General features: G+C 42.2%; 1 protein-coding gene across 1 annotated transcript in view; it reads left to right on the top strand.

Annotated features, from left to right (window-relative positions):
* The window catches only part of wwc3 (WWC family member 3), a 246468-nt gene that overhangs the window by 124833 nt on the left and 101788 nt on the right, over positions 1-19847 (top strand). The window contains exons 3-5 of the mRNA XM_073045887.1: positions 1799-2002; positions 4777-4853; positions 14322-14401. Of these exons, the coding sequence (XP_072901988.1) occupies positions 1799-2002; positions 4777-4853; positions 14322-14401 (361 nt within the window). The remainder of the gene's footprint in view (positions 1-1798; positions 2003-4776; positions 4854-14321; positions 14402-19847) is intronic.

Below are 19847 nucleotides of genomic sequence, written 5' to 3'. Positions count from 1 at the left end.
TGTTTTAAGAAGCTTCTTTGCTAACTGATCAGGGCTGCCTGGTGCAATGTGGCCTTAAGTAAAAGGGAGGAAGGAAAACTTGCTCGGATTTGTTTTTACCCTGTGATGTAGGAACTATTCAGCCCACAAAATCTATGCTGACTTTCAGAGCAATTCCATCGGTTCCATTCTCTCTCAGATGCATGTTAAATGAGGTTTTCGTTGGTCAGGGTCGACCATGGATGTTGGGTCCTAGCTGTCTAGATACACAGGCCAGGGCAGTAAAATATGGAGAGCAAGCTGTTGTCCATGTAGCACGCTCCCTTTTTCCATACATCTGATGAACCCAAACAAACAGCAGAGACCAATACACTTTGGGCACCAGCAGCATCACAGGAGTTGCCAGTCTGTGTTGAACTCAACGTAGGACTGCCTTAAGGACTCCAGGTCTGGATTTTTCATTCTGGGTTTACTCCTGAATCCTTCCCCATGAGTGGGTATAGCTGCAAGGCAGCGAAGGTATGAAATCAGAGTTTTCCTTCTCCTAGCTGAGCTGCCAACCATGCTTGATGAGCCCTATCTGTCCGAAGCGACTGGCTTTAAGACAGTCTTTTACTTTGCCCCTTCTCCTGTCAGTAGAAACAGTGTGTAATCATCGCCAGGGTGTTACTGCATTTTATTACACACGGCATCGCCAGGGTGAAACTGTACCCTGTAACCGGGCTCAGTAGCTAAGCCACACGTGAAGGCCAGGAATGGACTTGGTGGTCAGAGGCTATTTGAGTCGCAGGCCATTGGGAGCATTTAATAGGTAGTGGGGGGCTTGTCCCTATCACTATCCCTGGCTATAACAACCTTAAGATGTATGTTAACTACAGCCATATTATTCTACTGCCTATCTACATTGGGACAAATTTACAATGACTTATTTGTTGAAGAGCTCACATGTGTCTGGAATACGGGAGGACAGAGTACACAGTGGATATGGGGAGAATGAGTAAGACAGCATCCAAGCTCAGGATTGAACCCATGTTGGTGCAGTTGTGAGCCAGCTGTTCTAGTAGTTGCTCCACTGTGCTCCACTGTTAAGTCATGTCAAGTCAAGTTGAGTTTATTGTCGGATGCATGAGTGCATGCATGCACTGGTGCAGTGAAAAGTTTACTTGCAGTTACCTCAGGCTCAGAGCGTTAGACATACAGCATAATCGTTAGTTAGATAAGAAATTATACAACACCACAAAACAAAGAAAAGTGTCATTGTAGTGTAGAATTGTCATGGTGTTGCTCAACTGCAATGATTAGAATTGTGCAGGTTTATTCAAGAAAAGTAGTTGTTATTGAAACAACCACAAATGGGCACAGTGGTAACGTGGTGGTTAGTGCGACGTTATTACAGCTCAGGACGTCGGAGTTCGGAGTTCAATTCCGGTGTCGTCTGTAAAGAGTGTGTACGTCCTCCCCGTGGAATGTATGAGCTTTTCCCGGTGGCTCCTGTTTGCTCCTGCTGTCCAAAGATGTATGGGTTTGTTGGCTAATCAGTCATTGTAAATTGTCCCACGAGTAGGTTACGGTTAAATCGGAATTGTCGGGAGTTGCAGGGGTGGCAAAGCTGGAAGGGCTGGAAGGGCCTTTTCGCACTGTATCGCTAAATAATTGTTTTTTAAAAACCTGGCAGTGTGGGACTTCAGGCTTCTGTACCTCCTGCTCTATGGTAGCTGCAATAAGATGGCACGGCCTGGTTGCAGCATTTTCGAGACAGTGCTTCATGTTAGATGTGTGATGCTCAGGGTTCTTCACTAACAAAGTTGTTGTGATCCAGAGCTGACGCAGATTGAAGACCCAAGGGCGCAGTGGCGGCGAGAACAGGAGCGCATGCTGAAAGAGTACTTGGTGGTGGCCCAGGAGGCTCTGAATGCCAAGAAAGAGATCTACCAGGTGAAGAAGCAGCGGCTGGAGCTTGCCCAAGAGGAGTACCAGCAATTGCATGACCTGTGCGAGAACGACAGTATCTCCTACGTCAGCTGTGAGTACCCACCAGTACTTTCCACTGGTCCACTAGGGACCCATAATGTCTATCGGGACCTTCAACAGTCAGCTGTCAATTTCACATGTTACCAAAGTAACTTCTTCCCTCAAGCTTAAGGAGGACTCGCTGCCTGTGTGGCTCAGTTTAAATGGGAGGCCAAAATAGCCAATGTTTTTGTGTTTGCAGCAGTTAGAAAATAAATATGCACACTCTCCTCCCCTGCAAGCCACTCCACCATCTCTGCAGTCTTTTACTTATCTACTGTTTTGCAGTTCTTCCACATGTTGTATTTTCACCCTGGGGAGTTGTTGGGAACCAGAAGAGTTCACCTCCGATAAAGACAGAAAACCGAATTGTTTAGTACATAAACAGAAGCACGAGTCAAGCTCAGTAAATTGAGATTGGCACTGAAAGGTATCAACATAGCCATTCAGATGCCAGTCTTCAATGTATTTTCCAACAGGCAACCCATTAGCATAGGATACTCTGTAAAGCAGATGCTTTGCTTGCGAGGCTGCTTCACCCAGCTGGCTGTGCTTCTACCTACAGATCCGCTTAATTCACGGGGAATGAAGAGGTGATGGGGATCAGCTCAATTCCACAATGACATTAATGTTAAACTTGGATGAGTTGGCCTTTAAACATTCAGTTTCACTCTGAGCACAGCCAGTCAGTCCCTCATGCTCAATTGCTCACTCACAAACTTTATTTTCTGCCTGTCTCCCTGTCCATATGTCACCACCCTTCCCTGCCTGTCTCTCTCTGTCTCCATCTCTTGGACCTGATGCCTCAGTTTTTGACATTAGCTAAAGAATGTACGATTAGTAGGTTTGTAGTATAGCATTTTTTGACAGTTTCCCATTGCTTTTTCGACAGCCTTGATTGTCAGTGAATGTAATCACAGATGCATGCCACTGGCAGTGCGTAGGAGGTAACAGCAGTGGATGCAAGATTAATGTTGGACATTAAAGAACCATCTAATCCATCCAATTTGTTCCACACTGGCATGATGCCTGGTGTATCAGTCTACTCTCCACCCCATCTGGTCTAATGGAATTACCGAGGAAGGAAGAAAGCCAGGCAAAATAATCAGGGATAAAAATACCGAGAAAAGAACCTCCACAGATGTTAGAATCTGAGGAGGGAGAAGTAATTAATGTTTTCAGGTTGATCAACTTTTGTCAGAAGTAGTTATTTGTATTAATCTGAAAAGGTAACTGCTTCCTTCTCCACAGATGTTGCCCAACCTGCTGGGTATCTCCAACATTTTCCATCTTCACCATTAATGAGGGATAAATTGGGGAATTCTTGTGTGACCTCCCACTTCCTTTTCCTATAGACAATGAAAACTAAGAGCTGACTTACTGTTTTCCAACATGTACCTCTTGTGAGCTGGTCTGTGCCCTAGACTTAAACTGGGTTTGCTCTCACTTGGAGGAATTTGCATCCACTTCAGGAGCCAGCAAACTCTTCCACAGGCCCTTTCTTACTGGGGGAAAAACTGCTCCTCTAATCTCATACGGGGTTTGACACAACCTGAGAATGTGGTCCCTGTTTCGCCCTAATGTTTCTCATTGAAAAAGATGGCCATGGAAGCAATTTAATCCCTTCATTACTTTGTGACACACATTCATCTCTAAACAGTTATCAGTCAGGTGCTGACTTTGCACTTCTTAAAGCTGATCTTTGATCTGTGCAGCCGTGCGTTGTTCCCATTTAGAATTCCTTTGGTTTGATTAGTTTGCATAGGTTGGAAGTCCAGGCGGGCTCAGATATTATTCACGATGGACATCTGTAAATCCGAGGCAGTGCCACAGAGTATTTTACCTATGCTCTTGAGCTTCATTCTCACCATCCAGTGAACACACACCAATCCCATTAAACACCTTTCCTGACCTGGATGAGAATCTGGTCACAAAAAAAATGTGGTTTGTTCTTTATCATTGATCTGTAACTAAGCTGATGAAATCTTGCTTCTAATTTATGTGGGTGTTGCTGAAATGGCCAGAATTTGTTCTGTCTTTAGTTGTCTTGAGAAGTGAACAGTGGGGCTGCCTGCTTGAACACCTTTAGTTGTACGTTGAGATTCCTCAGTGCTAACAAGATCTTGATTGTGGTGGAGCAGTTAAAGAGTCATGTATTGGCCAGGCGGGATAAAGAGTTTTTCTTTCCTGATGTACACTAGTAAACTAATTAGATTTTTACATTAATCCATCAGTATTTAAACTGATACAGATCTCCAATTTCAGAACCACCAAATCACACAGAGACTCATGGACAAAATGATCTTGTAGCTGAATTTTTAAAAAGCACAGATGCATAATATTGTAGAATTAAAATTCAAGATGCCGTGCATCATAAGAAGTTCTTAGTGGTCTTTTATGTAAAAGTCTAGGTTAAGTTATTGTGCCTATTTGCAATGGAATGGCTGAGCCAGAGGAGAGATCAGGTGAATCATGGTCCTTCTCACTCTTGGACCCACCAATACTGCTTTCCCTCTACCTTCCTTTCATACCCCCTGTTTCTCCACTCAACTCACTCACTGCCTTCATCACTTTCACTCTACAGGCCCTTTGGTTTTCACATCAGGTACTCCAGCATTAACTGCTGGTGTGAAATTTGGCATACCTCCCATTCCTCTTCAACTTGACCACAAGCAGTTCCCTAAGCTCTGATTTGTAAGCCAGTAGTTTGATTTTTTTCCAGTTGTTTTGAACTTCACACATTCATTGATTCCATGTTGCTGATTTAAATTTTTTTTTTGTAAACAGTGTATTCAAGTTCATCCTCCAACACGAAATATGATCCTGACCAGATCAAAGCAGAAATTGCTAGTCGAAGAGAAGGGGTAAGTGAGCTGCTGAACCTCATTATGGTTGTAAACCCATCCCATGTTGATCACCCTCTCTTGTCAGATCTGTGGACTTTTTGAGGCCTTTGCTAAAAGTTTTTCACTACAGGTAGTCCCTGAGTTACGAACATCCGACTTATGAACAACTTGTACCCACGAACCGACGGAGGAGAACGCCGTCCGCCATTTTAAGTCGTTACCATTGACACTGTGTTGACTGTGTAGCTTTGTATTTGGCTTAAATTTTTCTTAGCAAGACTCACCCTGACTGCACCCCCCCCTTTCTGGTTGGCTGGTGGCGCAGTGAGATCAGCGCTGGGCTCGAGAACGGAGGTTCCCGAGTTTGATTCGGTGACAGCCTGTTCCCAAGTGCGCCGGATTAATGTCAAGCTTGCAACGCGACCTCATTAAAAAAAAACACTGCCACCTCCAGTATAAATTCCCACGCAGAATATTGAGGAGGATCAAATACCTAAACCCAGCACAGCCCCCACTTGCCCCATTTAACCTGTCTCAGTGCGGTGAACTCTAGGACCTGGGGAATTCAGTGCGGTGGTCCTTAGGACCCAACGGAGCGGGTCCCGCCGTCTGCAATGTTTCTGTTCCGTTGACAGGAAGCAATCATGATTGAAAACAAAGTGGAAATAATAAAGTGTTTGGAAAGAGGTGAAACGTCATCGGTCGTTGGAAAAGCGTTAGGCTACAGTCGGTCAACGATCGGAACAATTTTAAAGGATAAAGGATAAAGTGAGAATAATGGAGCATGTGAAAGGCCCTGCCCCAATGAAAGCTACAATTATTATTAAGCAACGCAGTGGTTTAATTATATTGGAATACATAAGTTTCTTAAGTGTTTTATATGCATAGAAAGGTAAAATGTTTACTATATACTAAGACAAACGTTTGACTGATGCTAAATAATACTGTATGTACTTGTTCTGACTTGCGTACAAATGCGACTTAAAGACGGACTCAGGAACGGAACTCGTTCGTAACCCGGGGACTGCCTATATATGCTTAGTGATACTGTGAACAGCTGGACTAGAGCTGCACTAGTTGCTTCACAGCTTTTAGAAGTAAGAGGAGGGTTCTTGGGCAAATTCACTTGATGGATCATTTGACATCCTACAACTCAAAAGTTCTGGGATTTATGATGGAACAAATGATTCCAGAATAACTGGAGGAAATATCAAATTAAAGCCAAACTGGCTTCGTAAATTAAACCAAGTCACTGTGGATCCTGGAAGACTAAAGTAGAAGCAGAAATTGCTGTGTGACTCAACAAGTCCTGCAGTGTCCATCGAGAGAGAAATGAAATAGCCATTCCAAAGCCAGGGCTGGAACATTTTGGAGAGAAGTAGCTTTGGCGCAATGGCAAAACTGGGGAAGAGGAAGGCATGTGATGTGGTGGAAGGAGGTGTGGTGAAATGGCAAAAGAGTTGTCGATATATGGGAAAGTGACGTGATAGTAAGGAACTGCAGATGCTAGAGTCTGGAGTGACAAGCAATCTGCTGGAAGAATTCAATGAATCAAGCAGCATCTATGGGGGAAAGGAATTGTAGAGGTTTGGGGTCTAAGCCATGCATTAGGTCACACCTGGAAGGAAAAGAGAGGTAGTCTATGTTATCAGCATTCTTTTCATGAGGTGAATAATGAAGTTTTATATTCTGATTTTGTTTAGTAAACTCCCTCATGATAGCCGGCAGAAGGTGTAAAGGTTATAAAATAAAGCTGGAAATAGCTGTGTCATATCAACTTAGGAACAGACAGTAATGTCAATCTCAGCTGGATTAGAATGAGCAATGGATTGGTCAAGTGTAAATCAAAGTGCTTCCTCCCTCCATGTTGTAAAGCCATTTGAGATTATTGTGAGTGACTTACGGGCAATTCCAAGGGCTAAAAGCACTATTCTGAGCGAACGTTTATTGAGGTTTTCCAGAATGGTGTGATGGGTGAGTATCTTCAGAGAGACTAGGAGAAACCGAGATTGTTAGAGTTGTAGTGTGGATGTAAGTCCTTTGGCCCAACAAGTCCATGTGACTCTGTTCCTCAAACAAAGCAGGTCAACTGGCGCTTTGCTTTGTGCTCAAAGCTGTGAGTGATTTGGTTAGGATTAGACAAAAGGGGGAGTGCTTTCACTGGCAGAGGGAAAACCAAAGGGAAGTTGAGGATACATTTGTTGTATCTAGCGTATACTGTATATTTGAAAAAAGCAATGGAAGCAAGCTTAGAAGTGATATTTAAAGGTGAATTCGATTGTTGTTTGAAAGGGAAGAATATGAACAGTCATAGGTAGAATTTGATCCTTTTCACAAAAAGCAATCGCAGACTGGACCAAATAACCTTTTTGTGTACACGATTCTAGGTAAATAAAAGGCATTGGTAATTTAATCAAATATTTGAAAACTTCATAGAATGTAAAGGTTTAGGCTGATCAGTAAATGCAGAAGAAAACAAGGATGTTCGGACACTGTAGTTACTTTCTTTTGGGATTCTCTGCTCACTTTATTGACTTGATGTCTCTAAAAGTTGTTGGGATATTCAAGGTGCATTCAGCTGTTAACAAGATTTAGTTTATAAGTTATAAAACAAGGCTGACAGAATTTGCAAAGATTAGTAAAAAGTTAGCTTTCTTGTTGGCCTGATATTTAAAGATTTTGCCTGTTAGTGTGAACCATATGAAATTTGTTCTATTTTCCCTTTGATGATTAATTTATTGTTCTTATAGAAGGCTAAAGGGGAAAGAGAGTGCAAAAAGTTGTGGAGACCCTGTTCAGGGAAGGAAAAAATTGATTAGTGTCTGGTGAACTGTAATCCATCACAGTATTCTATGAGTCTCACAAAACAACAATGTGACTCAAGATTAGGAATGTTCTGGCATTTGTGAAACTCTGAGCAAGAGTTGATCATTCTCAAAAAGAAGTGAGGTATTGGAATGAAAAAAGAAAATCCAAAGCTGTGACTACAAACTGAAGGTGTGCTTCGCCACATTGAATAAAGGTGCAAGGCCCAAGACCATAAGATGTAGGGGCAGACTTAGGCCATTTGGCCCATCGAGTCTGCTCTGCCATTTCATCATGGCTGATCCAATATTCCCCTCAGCCCCATTCCTCTTATCCCTTCATGCATTGAAAAATCAAGAATCTATCAACCTTAAATACAGGACCATGAGACATGGGAGCAGAATTAGACCATTTAGCCCTTTGAGTCTGCTCCACCATTCAATCATGGCTGATCCTTTTTTCCCCATCCTCAACTCCATATACACATAAAGACTTGACTTCCACAGCTGCCTGTGGCAAAGAGTTCCACAGATTCACCACTCTCTGGCTAAAGAAATTCCTCCTCATCTCTGTTCTAAATGGACACCTCTCTATTCTGATGCTGTGTCCTCTGGTCATAGAATTTCTTAACATAGGAAACATCCTGTCCATATCCTCTCTATCAAGGCCTTTTACCATTCTGAATTCTAGTGAATACAGGCCTAGAGCCATCAAACGTTCTTCATATGACAAGGCATTCATTACTGGAATCATGTTCATGAACCTCCTTTGAACCCTCTCCAGTTTCAGCACATCTTTTCTTAGATAAGGGGCCCAAAAATGTTCGCAATGTTCCAAGTGAGCCCTCACCAGTGCTTTATAAAGTCTCACGTTACATCAACGTTACAACCTTGCTTTTATATTCTACCCTGAAAACAGAGAATCCAAACTGTCACCACAAACTGGTGGTGTGCTTTTCCACATTGAATAAGGGTGTAAAGCTTAAGACCATAAGATGTAGAAGTAGAACTAGATCATTTGGCCTATTTGCTAACATGAATGCTAACATCGCATTTGCCTTCCTCACCACAGACTCAACCTGCGGATTGACCTTTAGAGAATCCCTCACAAGGACTCCCAAGTCCCTTTGCACCTCTGTGTTTTGTATTTTCTCTCCATTTAAAAAATAGACAACCCCTTCAGTTCTACCAAAGTGCATGACCCGAAACTTCCCGACACTGTATTCCCTCTGCCCTTTCTTTGCCCATTCTCCAAATCTGTCTAAGGCTTTCTGTAGCCTCTTTACTTAAAACTACCTACCTCTCCACCTATCTTCATTTCGTCTGTAAACTTTACAACAAAGCTATTATCCAAATCATTAGTTCCAACTCAGACCTCTGTGGAACACCACTAGAAGTCACCAGCAGACAACTAGAAAAGCCTTTATTCCCATTCTTTGCCTCCTGCCAATCACCCACTGGTTTATTCATGCTAGAATCTTTCTTGTAATACCATAGACTCTTAGTTTGTTAAGCAGTCTCGTGTGTGGCACCTTGTTAAAGGCCTTTCTGAAAATCCAAGTATGCAACATCAACCAATTCTCCTTTGTCTGTCCTGCTTGGTATTTCTTCAAAAAATTCTAACAAATTTGTGAGGATAGAATTTCCCTTAAGGAAACCGTGATGACCATGGCTTAATTTGTCATGTGCCTCAGAATATCCTGAGACCTCATCCTCAATAATGGACTCAAACATCTTCCCAACCACTGAAGACAGACTAACTGGCTTATAATTTCCTTTCTTCTGTATCTCTCCCTTCTTGAAGAGTGGAGTGACATTTGCGATTTTCCAGTCTACCAGAATGATTCCAGAATCTAGAGCTTCTTGAAAGATCATTACTAATGCATCCATGATCTCTTCAGCCACCTGTTTCAGAACTCTGGGGTGTACACCATCTGGTACAGATGACTTATCTACCTTCAGACCTTTCAGTTTCCCAAGAACCTTCTCTCTAGTTATGGTAACTTCACCCACATCATGCTCCCTTGCACCTGAAATTTTCACCATATTGCTAGTGTCTTCCACAGTGAAGGCTGATGCAAAGTACTTACTCATTTTGTCTGCCATTTTGTTGTTCTCACATTATTACCTCTCTGGCATTGTTTTCTAGCAGTCCGATATCCACTCTTGCCTCTCTTTTATATTTTATATATCTGAAGAAACTTTTGGCATCCTTGTTATTATTATTGACCAGCTTACTTTTGTATTCCATCTTTACTTTTTTAGTTGACTTCTGGTTTTTAAAAGCATTTCAATCCTCTAACTTCCCACTGATTTTTGCACTATTATGTGCCCTCTCTTTGGCTTTTATGTTGGCTTTGTCTTGTTAGCCACGGTTGTGTCATCTTTCCTTTTCCTTTTTGGGAAGTATATATCCTGTGCCTTCTGAGTTGCTTCCAGAAATTCCAGCTCTGCCATCATCCCTGCCAGTGTTTTTTTCCAATCAGTTCTGGCCAACTCCTCTCTCATGACTCTGTAATCCCCTTTACTCCACTATAATACTGATACATCTGACTCTCATTTCTCCTTTAATTTCAGGGTGAATTTGATCATTTTATGATCACTTCTCCCCTTAAAGGTTCTTTTACGTTAAGCTCGCTAATCAATTCTGGTTCATTGCACAGCACCCAATCCATAATAGATGATGCTGTAGTGGGTTCAACCACTAGCTGCTCTAAAAAGCCAAAACATAGGCGCTCTAGAAATTCTCCCTCCTGGAATACAGCACCAACCTGCCTGTGTGTTGAAGTCCCCCGTAGCTATTGTAACATCACCCCTTTGGCATGCATTTTCTGTCTCCCGTTATGATTTCTAGGTGCAAATCCTTACTACTGTTTGAGGTTCTGTATACAACTCCCATTAGGGTCTTTTTACCCTTGCAGTTCCTTAGCTCTATCCACAATGATTCAACACCTTCTAACCTTACGTCATTTCTTTCTAGTGATTTGATTTCATCTTTTACCAGCAGAGCAATGCTGCCCCCTCTGCATTCCTGCCTGTCCTTTTGATACAGCTATAATCATCTTTCAGCCATGATTCAGTGATGACTACAGCATCATACGTGCCAATCTGTAACTGTGCTACAAGTTCATCTACCTTATTCTGTATATTGCATGCATTCAAATACACCTTCAGTCCTATTCAGCCTTTTCCATTTTGTCCGCCTTTTATGTTGCAGCTCATCCTGCTGACTGCAATTTTGCCCTATCAACAGCCTCTTCGCACTACACACTGCCTCCGATTGTAAACCAGCTACCTCATCTTTGTCGTGGTTTTTCGTGCCTTACAAATGACCAGGAGACGCAGAAGATTCTTCAAGAAGGGTTAAACTTTAATTTGCAAATCAAAGCTGAGACTGTCATTGAGCTAGTCGCTGATTGTCTACCGATTCTCGGACACAGCAGCTTTTTAAAGCAATCTCCTGGTTTAGCTGCATTAACATATCCAAGCGGTCTACAGGTGCATATCACAAGTACATCCGCCACTATTGTTTTTACCTATTGACTTATTCATGTTCTAGTCTACATCTCTTAGCTACCTTTTATTAACACATATTGTCTCCTACATTCTTAAGATTTCAAATAACAAGTTCAAACTACATAATCTACATCAAGGCTGACTACATAGCTTTAGTTACACAGCAGACAAGTTCAAAGCAAAACATCTCTTAGCTACCTTTTATTACCACACCATTGTCGTCTACATTCAATTGGATACATGCAGAGCACATAGCAAACTTCAAAGCTGACCACCTCTCTTAGCTACCTCTCATTAGCATATATTAACACACCATTGTCTTTAGCATTTCACATAGTTTTGGTTACACAGCAAATAATACAAGTTTTATACTCCATAATATTTTATACTCCAATATCTTCAGTACTATTATCCACCTTTCCCACAATACTACTTGCATTGAAATATACGCAGCTCAGGACACAAGTCGCGCCATGCTCAACCTTATTTCTACCTTTGTCTGAGGTCTTACCAACATCTGGCTCCACAACTTGTCCACTAACTGTTCTGGCACTCTGGTTCCCATCCCCCTGCAACTCTAGTTTAAACCCCACCATTCAGCATTAACAAATTTTTGCACTAGATATTAATCCCCCCCCCATTTCAGGTGCAAATGACCCTTTTGGACAGGGTCCCACCTTGCCTGGAAGAGAACCCAATGATTCAAAAATCTTCCCTCTCTCCTAGACCAACTCCTTAGCCAAGTAAAAAACTGTATAGTCTTCCTTGTTCTGGCCTCACTAGCACATGGCACAAGTAGCAGTCCTGAGATCACAACCCTGAAGGTCTGCCCTTTAACTTAGCAACTAATTCTCCAAGCTCCCTATGCAGAACTGAATCACTTATCCTACCCATGTCACTGGTACCTACATGGACAATGACTTCTGGCTGTTCACCCTCCCACTTAAGAATGCTGAGGATTCAATCCGAACTATCCTGGACCCTGCTACCCGCAAGGCAACAAACCATTGGGGAATCTCATTCTTGCCCACAGAACCTCCTGTCCATTCCCCTAACTAACAAATCTATCACTACAGCATGCTTCTTCTTCTATCCCCTCCCCAACTTCCCCTGTGAGTTATAGAGGCAGACTGTGACTTTCCTTTGTTAGGTCATCCCACCTGACAGTATCCAAAGAGGTATACCTGTTGTTCAGGTGGTAAGAACACTTTACGTACATATTTTTTCATGTATCAAACATCAAAAACTATTTTCAAGAACCGTAACTTGACTTTAAAGGCAAAACAATATGAAATGATATACTGTGTCCTGAATAATAAACTTCTAGCTGTAAAGTTTACAATGGAAGGGTGAAGGCTATATTTGTATAGTTCTGTACACTATGACAAAAAGGCAAACACCATTGACAAGCTGGAAGTTGCACTTCAAGTTTAATGAAGAATTGTGAAAATAAACACAGCAGTGGCCTGGTTGACGTGAGGCAACTGCAATGTATTTTCAAAACAGTAATTGTACCATAGTTTTAAGAGTTCTTTCATGTAACATTTGAAGTTTTAACAAACCTTTCATAATAACTTGCATGTGGTCCCGATCAGATTTCTACTGTTCATTTAAAGTCCAGATTACCAGATTAAGTGAGTAGTTTATGGCCAATTTTGCATCCATCCCAAAATAATCTTGGAGATTCTCAGATTGACTGCTGGCCTGCAGAGTTTAGCCAGCAAGTAGAAGGTACTGTGTGGCCAGAGTTTCCTTTCCACAGTGTTAAGTTGTGATGAAACAAGCAAAGTTTCATTCCTTTGTAGCCACTTCGAGTATTTGCATCAAAGATTGCTTCTGCACTGTGACAAAAAATTGGCAACTTTCAGCCTGTCAATGTTGTTTACCTTTCCATCATAATGAACAGAACTATACAAGTATACAGCATTTCTCACAATGCAGAAGCAACCAGTGTATGGTATGTTACATGTATGTGATGTGATGAAAATCTGCAATTCAATTTGTGTTGTAACTGGGATTGGATTGGCAAAGTTAACCAAATAATAAATTTCACCGACTGACTCTTAGTGTAACATCACTGAGTTGCTGATCTGAAGTATTGCTACTCACTGAATCAGAATGATGTCAGTAAAGCCTCAAGTTCATTTGGGATAATATATTTTGTGCCTTATTGCTCCCAAATCATTTATTTACCAAGCTGGATAAACATCAATAAATATTAAAGAATTGCCCCCTACCAGACCTTTATTGAGTTGTATAGTTTGCCACCTAAATTAAGACTCAATACTTCAATCTTTCTATGTTGTAACTTGGCTTCCATTTCTCAATCACTTGCTTCTGTATTTAGAGCTTTTCAGTATCTTCTACTTTAGATCAACATTCTCCCTCCTATCATCTCCTCAACTACCATTCACTCCATTATTTCCTAGCATGTTCCCATTCTCCCTAGTTATGCAATTTAATCCAGGAATTTGGAACACTCAAGTTACATACAAGGGACAATGTAGTCATGTATTCTATGCCAAAAGACACAATTCACAATGCTTGTAAAGTAAACTGCTTTACTTGTCAGTAGCAAAATTGACTGGGTGCCAGTGGCCGTGTTACTCTGATCTCAATTAGAAAGCTGCCAGCATCCTTTATTGGCAAAAACTTATGAAATTTGGATCAAAGTAAAGCCAACTAAAAAGTTTCACTTATGCTTACCCTAATTCAGCTTTTTAAAATCTATACATGCAGTAGGGAGTCTTTGGTGAACAGGTTTGACTGCTCTTTCTCCCTACGAATCAATATTCTTGCAATACATTGAGCCAACAACGAAATGCTAGCACTGGAATAGTTGTCACAGTTTCCTGGTTGGTCGGCTGGACGTTTTAGTTTCAATGGCCTGAATTAAATTGAGAAAGGCTGGTTTCTGCCCACATCTCAAAGACTTGTAAGGAATGCTAGGGTATTTAGTTGTTGCAAGCTGCATTCTCCTAGTATGAAGGGGATGGTAGAATTGGGCGGCGGGGAGTTAACGGGAATAAAAATGGGATTAGTTCAAAATTGTGCTTGATTAGCACAGCTTAAAGCCAAAGGGCCTGTTCTATTCTATATGATGCTCTGAATTTCCCATGGTTGTCCAAATCTGGGAGTGTTTAACAGAAATGACTCTTACTTTTAGGTTTCCAGATTGAAAAGGGAGCTGGCACAGATGAAACAAGAATTGCAAAGCAAGGAGAAAGGCGTGGAGACACTACAAGAGTAAGTTTGGTATTTATCTGTAGTTATAACAGCTTTTTTTTTGGGAGGGTTGGTGTGGTGCTGCTTATTTTCAAATTAACCTTTTGCTTAAAAAGAAGTAAGGCTATTTTTATCCCTTGGCTTTGTGTGACTGAATGAAAGTCTTACCACAGCTCTCTCACTATTACATCAGTAATAGGAACTCAAAATATTAAAGGAAAATGTATCTTGAAAACCAGAACAAAATGTCACAATTGGAAATTTTCCTGACTTTCTTCTTGTCTCAGCATGGCCCCTTCTTTTTTGTAAACGGATCTACTTCACTAGTTTTTAACACTTATCTGCCATGGTAAGGCTGTGCATTGAATGTGCTTCAGCACAAAGGACTAGTAATGCTGAGTTATCAAAGTGATTACTCACATGGGAATATATTTCTCATTAATAACATAGCTGCCAGAAAATACATTTGATTATTGTTGTAAAATAGTTTTTTTTTTCTGTTGCTGTATGATTTGAGATGACATTGTTGTCTGTTCCTTGCATCTTAATTAGCCATCTGTTTAACATTTTGTAGCTTTATGACTGATCCTTTCCTCTCAACAGTAACTCTTCAGATTTGACTTCCCGAGTCACATAAATCCTGCTTGGTTCTTTTCAGTCTGAGAGGAACTGCAGTTCGGGATCAGGTTGCTTAACACAGATATACGTGTGAAATTTGGATAATTCAGATTACAAATATAAATTGTGCAAAAGGGAAATAATGAGGTCGTGTTCATGGACCATTCAGATGTGTAATGGCAGGAGGAAGAAGCTCACCCAAAAACAATGGGTGTGGGTCTTCAGGCACCTGTACACTTTCTTGATGTAGCAAGGTGAAGAGGACATGTTCTGGATGATGAGGTCCTTAATGATGGATGCCGCCGTCATGAGGCACTGCCTCTTGTAGATATTCTTGATGGGTGGGGGTGGGGAGGGTTGTACCAGTGATGGAGCTGGCTGAGTCCATCACCTTCTACAGACTTTTCCAATCCTGTGCATTGGACCCTCCATGCTGGGTTGTGACATAACCAGTCAAGGTTCTTTGGTGGAGTTTCAAATCTTCTCAGACTCCTGGCCTGCCATCTTCATGATTGCATCAGTGTGTTGAGCCCAGGATAGATGCTCTGCGATGTTGACACTCGGGAACCTGAAGCTGTTCATCTGTTCCATCGTTAACCCCTCAATGAGGACTGTTGTGTGTTTTCTTGACTTCCCTTTCTTCACCGCCACAGTCAATTCCTTGGTCTTGTTGAGTTGAGTGTGAAGTTGCTGTGACACCACTCATATTGAAGGGACAGGTAGGTGGGCAGTGGGTATGGAATGGTTTTATTGTTTAACCAAATCTGAAATCAAATACTTAGAAAGAGGATGTTGAATCCTTGTGGGTAGAGTTAAGGAACTACAAAGATGAAAGACGCTGATGGGAGTTATATTCTGTATATGGTTCCAAACAGTAGCCAGGATAGATAAAGGAGAGAATACGTACACAATGCTGGAAGAACTCAGCAGGTCAGGCAGCATCCGTGAGAAAAGAGTAGCCAATGTTTTGGGCTGAGACCCTTCATCAGGAATGGGCAGAAACGTTGGCTACTCTTTTCTCACGGATGCTGCCTGACCTGCTGAGTTCTTCCAGCGTTGTGTACGTATTCTTTGATCCACAGCATCTGCAGTTGTATTTTTGTGTTTAGATAAAGGAGAGTCGGTGGATGTTGTTTACTCGGATTTTCAGGAGGCCTTTAACAAGGTGCTGCTGAACAAGCCAAGAGCCCGTGATATTACAGGAAAGATAGTAAAGTGGACAGAAGATTGGCTGATTGGCAGAAGGCAAAATGTGGGAATAAAAGGGGCCTTTTCTGTTTGGCTACTAGTGCCTAGTGGTGTTCTGCGGGGGTCGGTGTGGTATGCATTGCATTTCACGTTATTTGTTAATGATTTGAATAATGGAATTGATAGTTTTGTGGCCAATTTTTGGATGATCCAAAGGTAGGTGAGGGGCAGGTAGTGGTTAAGGTCCAGGGAATCTGTGGAAGGATTTGGAGAATGGGCAGAGAAGTATAAGATGAAAAACAGTGTAGGGTCATGTATTTTGATAGAAGGAATAAAGGTATAGACTATTTTCTAAATGGGGAGTGAATTCAGAAATGGAGGATTCCAAAAAAAAAAACACACGCACAAGATGCTGGAGGAACTCAACAGGTCAGGCATAATCTATGGCAATGAATGTTTTAGGCTGAGACCCTTCTTTAGGACTGGCCAGAGTGAAAAAGTGAGGGGAGGGGTAGGAGGACTAGCTAGAAGATGATAGGTGAAGCCAAGTGGGTGGGAAAGTTAAAAGGGCTGGAGAAGAAGGAATCTGAGAGGAGAGAGGAGAGTATGAGCCATGAGAGGAGGGGAACCAGGGAGAGGTGATAAGCAAGTGAGAAGAAGAGGTAAGGGAACAGAGTGGGAATAGAAGAAAAGGGGAGGTGAAGGGGGAAAAAACCACCGGAAAGAAAAATCATTGTCTATGCCATTAGATTGGAGGCTACCTAGAAGGAATATGAGGTGTTGCTCCTCCACCCTGAGAGTGGCTTCATCGTGGCAAAAGAGGAGATCGTGGACTGACATGTCGGGACAGGAATGGGGATAGGAATTAAAATAGTTGGTAACCAGGAAATTTTGCGGAGGGAGCGGAGTTGCTCAACAAAGCAGTCACCCAATTTAATTTGGGTTTCACCAGTGTAGAGGAGGCTGCATCGGGAGCACCAGGTATAATTTATGACACCAGTAGATTTTCAGGTGAAGTGTTGTCTCACCTGGAAGGACTGTTTGGGGCCTTGAATGGAGGCAATGGAGGAGGTGAATGGGCAGGTGTAGCATTTCTGTTTGAGGGAGATTGGAGGGGAGGGATAAATGGACAAGTGAAAAAGATTAGTGAGTGAATTGATCTGGTAGTAAGGAAGGCAAATGCAGTGATAGTGTTAATTTCAAAAGGACTGGAATATAAAAGTAAGGATGTAATGCTGAGGCTTTATAAAGCATTGGCCAGACCACAGTTGGAGTATTGTGAGCAGTTTTGGGCCGCTAAGAAAGGACGTGTTGGCATTGGAGAGGGTTCAGAGTTTTACATGAATGATACTGGGTATAAAAAGGTTAACGTGAGGAGCATTTGATGGCTCTGGACCTGTACTCATGCTGGAGTTTAGAAGTATGAGTGTGATCTCATTGAAACCTACTAAATATTGAAAGGGTTAGATAAAGTGGGTGTGGAGATGATGTTTAATGTAGTGAGGGAGTCTAGGACCAGAGGGGAGAACCTCAAAATAAAAGGTTGTCCCTTCAGAACAGAATTTCTTTAGTCAGTAGGTGATGAATTTGTGGAACTTATTGCCACTGATAGCTGTGGAGGCCAAGCCATTAGTTATATTTAAAGCAGCAGTTGATAGGTTCTTGATTTGTCGGGGTAGCAAAGGTTACAGGAAGCGGGCAGGAGAATGGGGTTGAGAGGGAAGTTAAATCAGCCATGATTGAATGGCGGAGTGGACTCGATGGTCTGAATGGCCTAATTCTGCTCCTGTTTTATGTTCTCACCAGCTGATCCATCTCACTCCTATACATCTCCTCATTACTTTGAGATTCTGCCAATGACAGTGGTGTCATCAATGACTTTGTAGCTGGTGCTTGACCCATGTCACATAGTCTTGTTTGTGGAGAGAGTAGAGCAGTGGGGCTAAGCACTCATCCTTGAGTTGTGCTTGTGTTGATCCACAGTGAGGAGGAGATGTTAATACCAATCTGAACTGACTGTGGCCTTCTGATAAGGAAGTCAAGGATCCAGTTGCAGAGGGAGGTACATAGGGCCAGCTTTTGAAGTTTGTTGATTGGTAGTGAGGGGAAGATGGTGTTGAACACCAAGCTGAAATCAAACGGATGTTTTGTTGTTGTCTAGGTGCTCAACAGCCAAGTCAACAGCCAGTAAGACTGTGTCCATTGTAGACCTGTTGTGGCGATAGGCAAATTGTAGCAGTTCCAGGTCCAGGTCCTTGCTCAGGCAGGAGTTAGTTCTAGCCATTACCATCCTCTCCAAGCACTCCAGTACAGTATATGCGACTGGAACTTGTCGATAGTTGCTGAGGCAGCTCACCCTGCTCTTCTGGGCATCGGTATGGTTGATGTCCTTGTGAAGCAGGTGGGAACCTCCAGCTGCAGCAGTGAGAGGTTGAAGATGTCCTTGAACACTCCATCCAGTTGGTAGGCACAGGTTTTCAGTGCCCTGCCTGATACACCTTTGGGGCAACACACACAAAATGCTTGAGGAACTTAGCAGGCCAGGCAGCATCTGTGGAAAAGAGTAAACAGTTGACATTTTGGGCCAAGACCCTTCATCAGGGCACCTTTGGGGCCTAACTTCTTGTGGAGGATGGGGGAGGATTTTGACGGATGTTCTGAATCTGGACTCCAAGCTGGAAATCATAGTCATCGGATTCTGTGGGGATGCACACGGGAAGTGTTGTTGTCCCTTTCAAAGCATGCATAAAATCTCAGTTAATAAAAACTTTAATTTTTATAGATAAACTTCTCTGTGTTCACAATGAGAGAGGTAAAAAGGCTGGTTCATGCTTCAATTTCCAAATGCTGGCATTGAATAGTCTCATCGTAGTTGTGGTTCTTGAGCCCAGCCACGATGCTGGGAAAAGCTAGTCGACAGCTGAGTAATTTTAAAGAGAGACTTAACGTGTGTAAGTCACTTGTGTATGCAAGTTCTGGTCTCGCTATCTGCAGGTCGTTATGGAATGTCAAAAAATTAAATTGTGCAAGGTTAGCATTGTGACCAACCCCGGTGCAAGTTGGGCACAGTTTCTCCTACTTCCGTATTTGTACGATTTCTCTCGATTATGCACAAAGAGTCTGGTCTATATAGTCCACTAGCTATTAGCCCACCAGCAAACCATCCTCCCACCCAGCCTCCCAGCACTCCACTGTTATTTGTGAGCCATCATATACCTGACCCAACGATGCTGGATGAAGTTCCATTAAGTTGGCTTCAGAAATCTGAATGCCTATGAGAGGGCATTTTGCTCTACATAAGTATTTCTCACCTAAATCCTGAAGCAGATGGTTGATGGGTGGAATGCAAAGAACTTGTCCATCTGAGTGAGGATGCTTCATGACTATCAAACTAGGGTGCAGAACTGGGGATGAAATTTTTTTGTTAAATGGGACACCTATAAATCATTGAATTACTAATGTAAACAATATTAAATATGTAGCAATGGATTGGAAAAGGAAATAGATTTTTGCTCAGAAAGTAAGATTCAGTCCAGACGCTGTTATTTTTGCGAGGCGTGAAGCATGACTTGGCTGAGAGTAAATTAGTAAGCAGTGTGGCTAAGGTAGAGAAGCACTGGGGAGTAGTAACAACAATGTAAACATATTCAGTGCCACAATG

The sequence above is a fragment of the Hemitrygon akajei genome, chromosome 5 (assembly GCF_048418815.1).
Source record: "Hemitrygon akajei chromosome 5, sHemAka1.3, whole genome shotgun sequence".
Classification (NCBI taxonomy): Eukaryota; Metazoa; Chordata; class Chondrichthyes; order Myliobatiformes; family Dasyatidae; genus Hemitrygon; species Hemitrygon akajei.
Note: the sequence above shows the minus strand (reverse complement) of the source record. Positions and strands in the feature narration are given on the sequence as shown.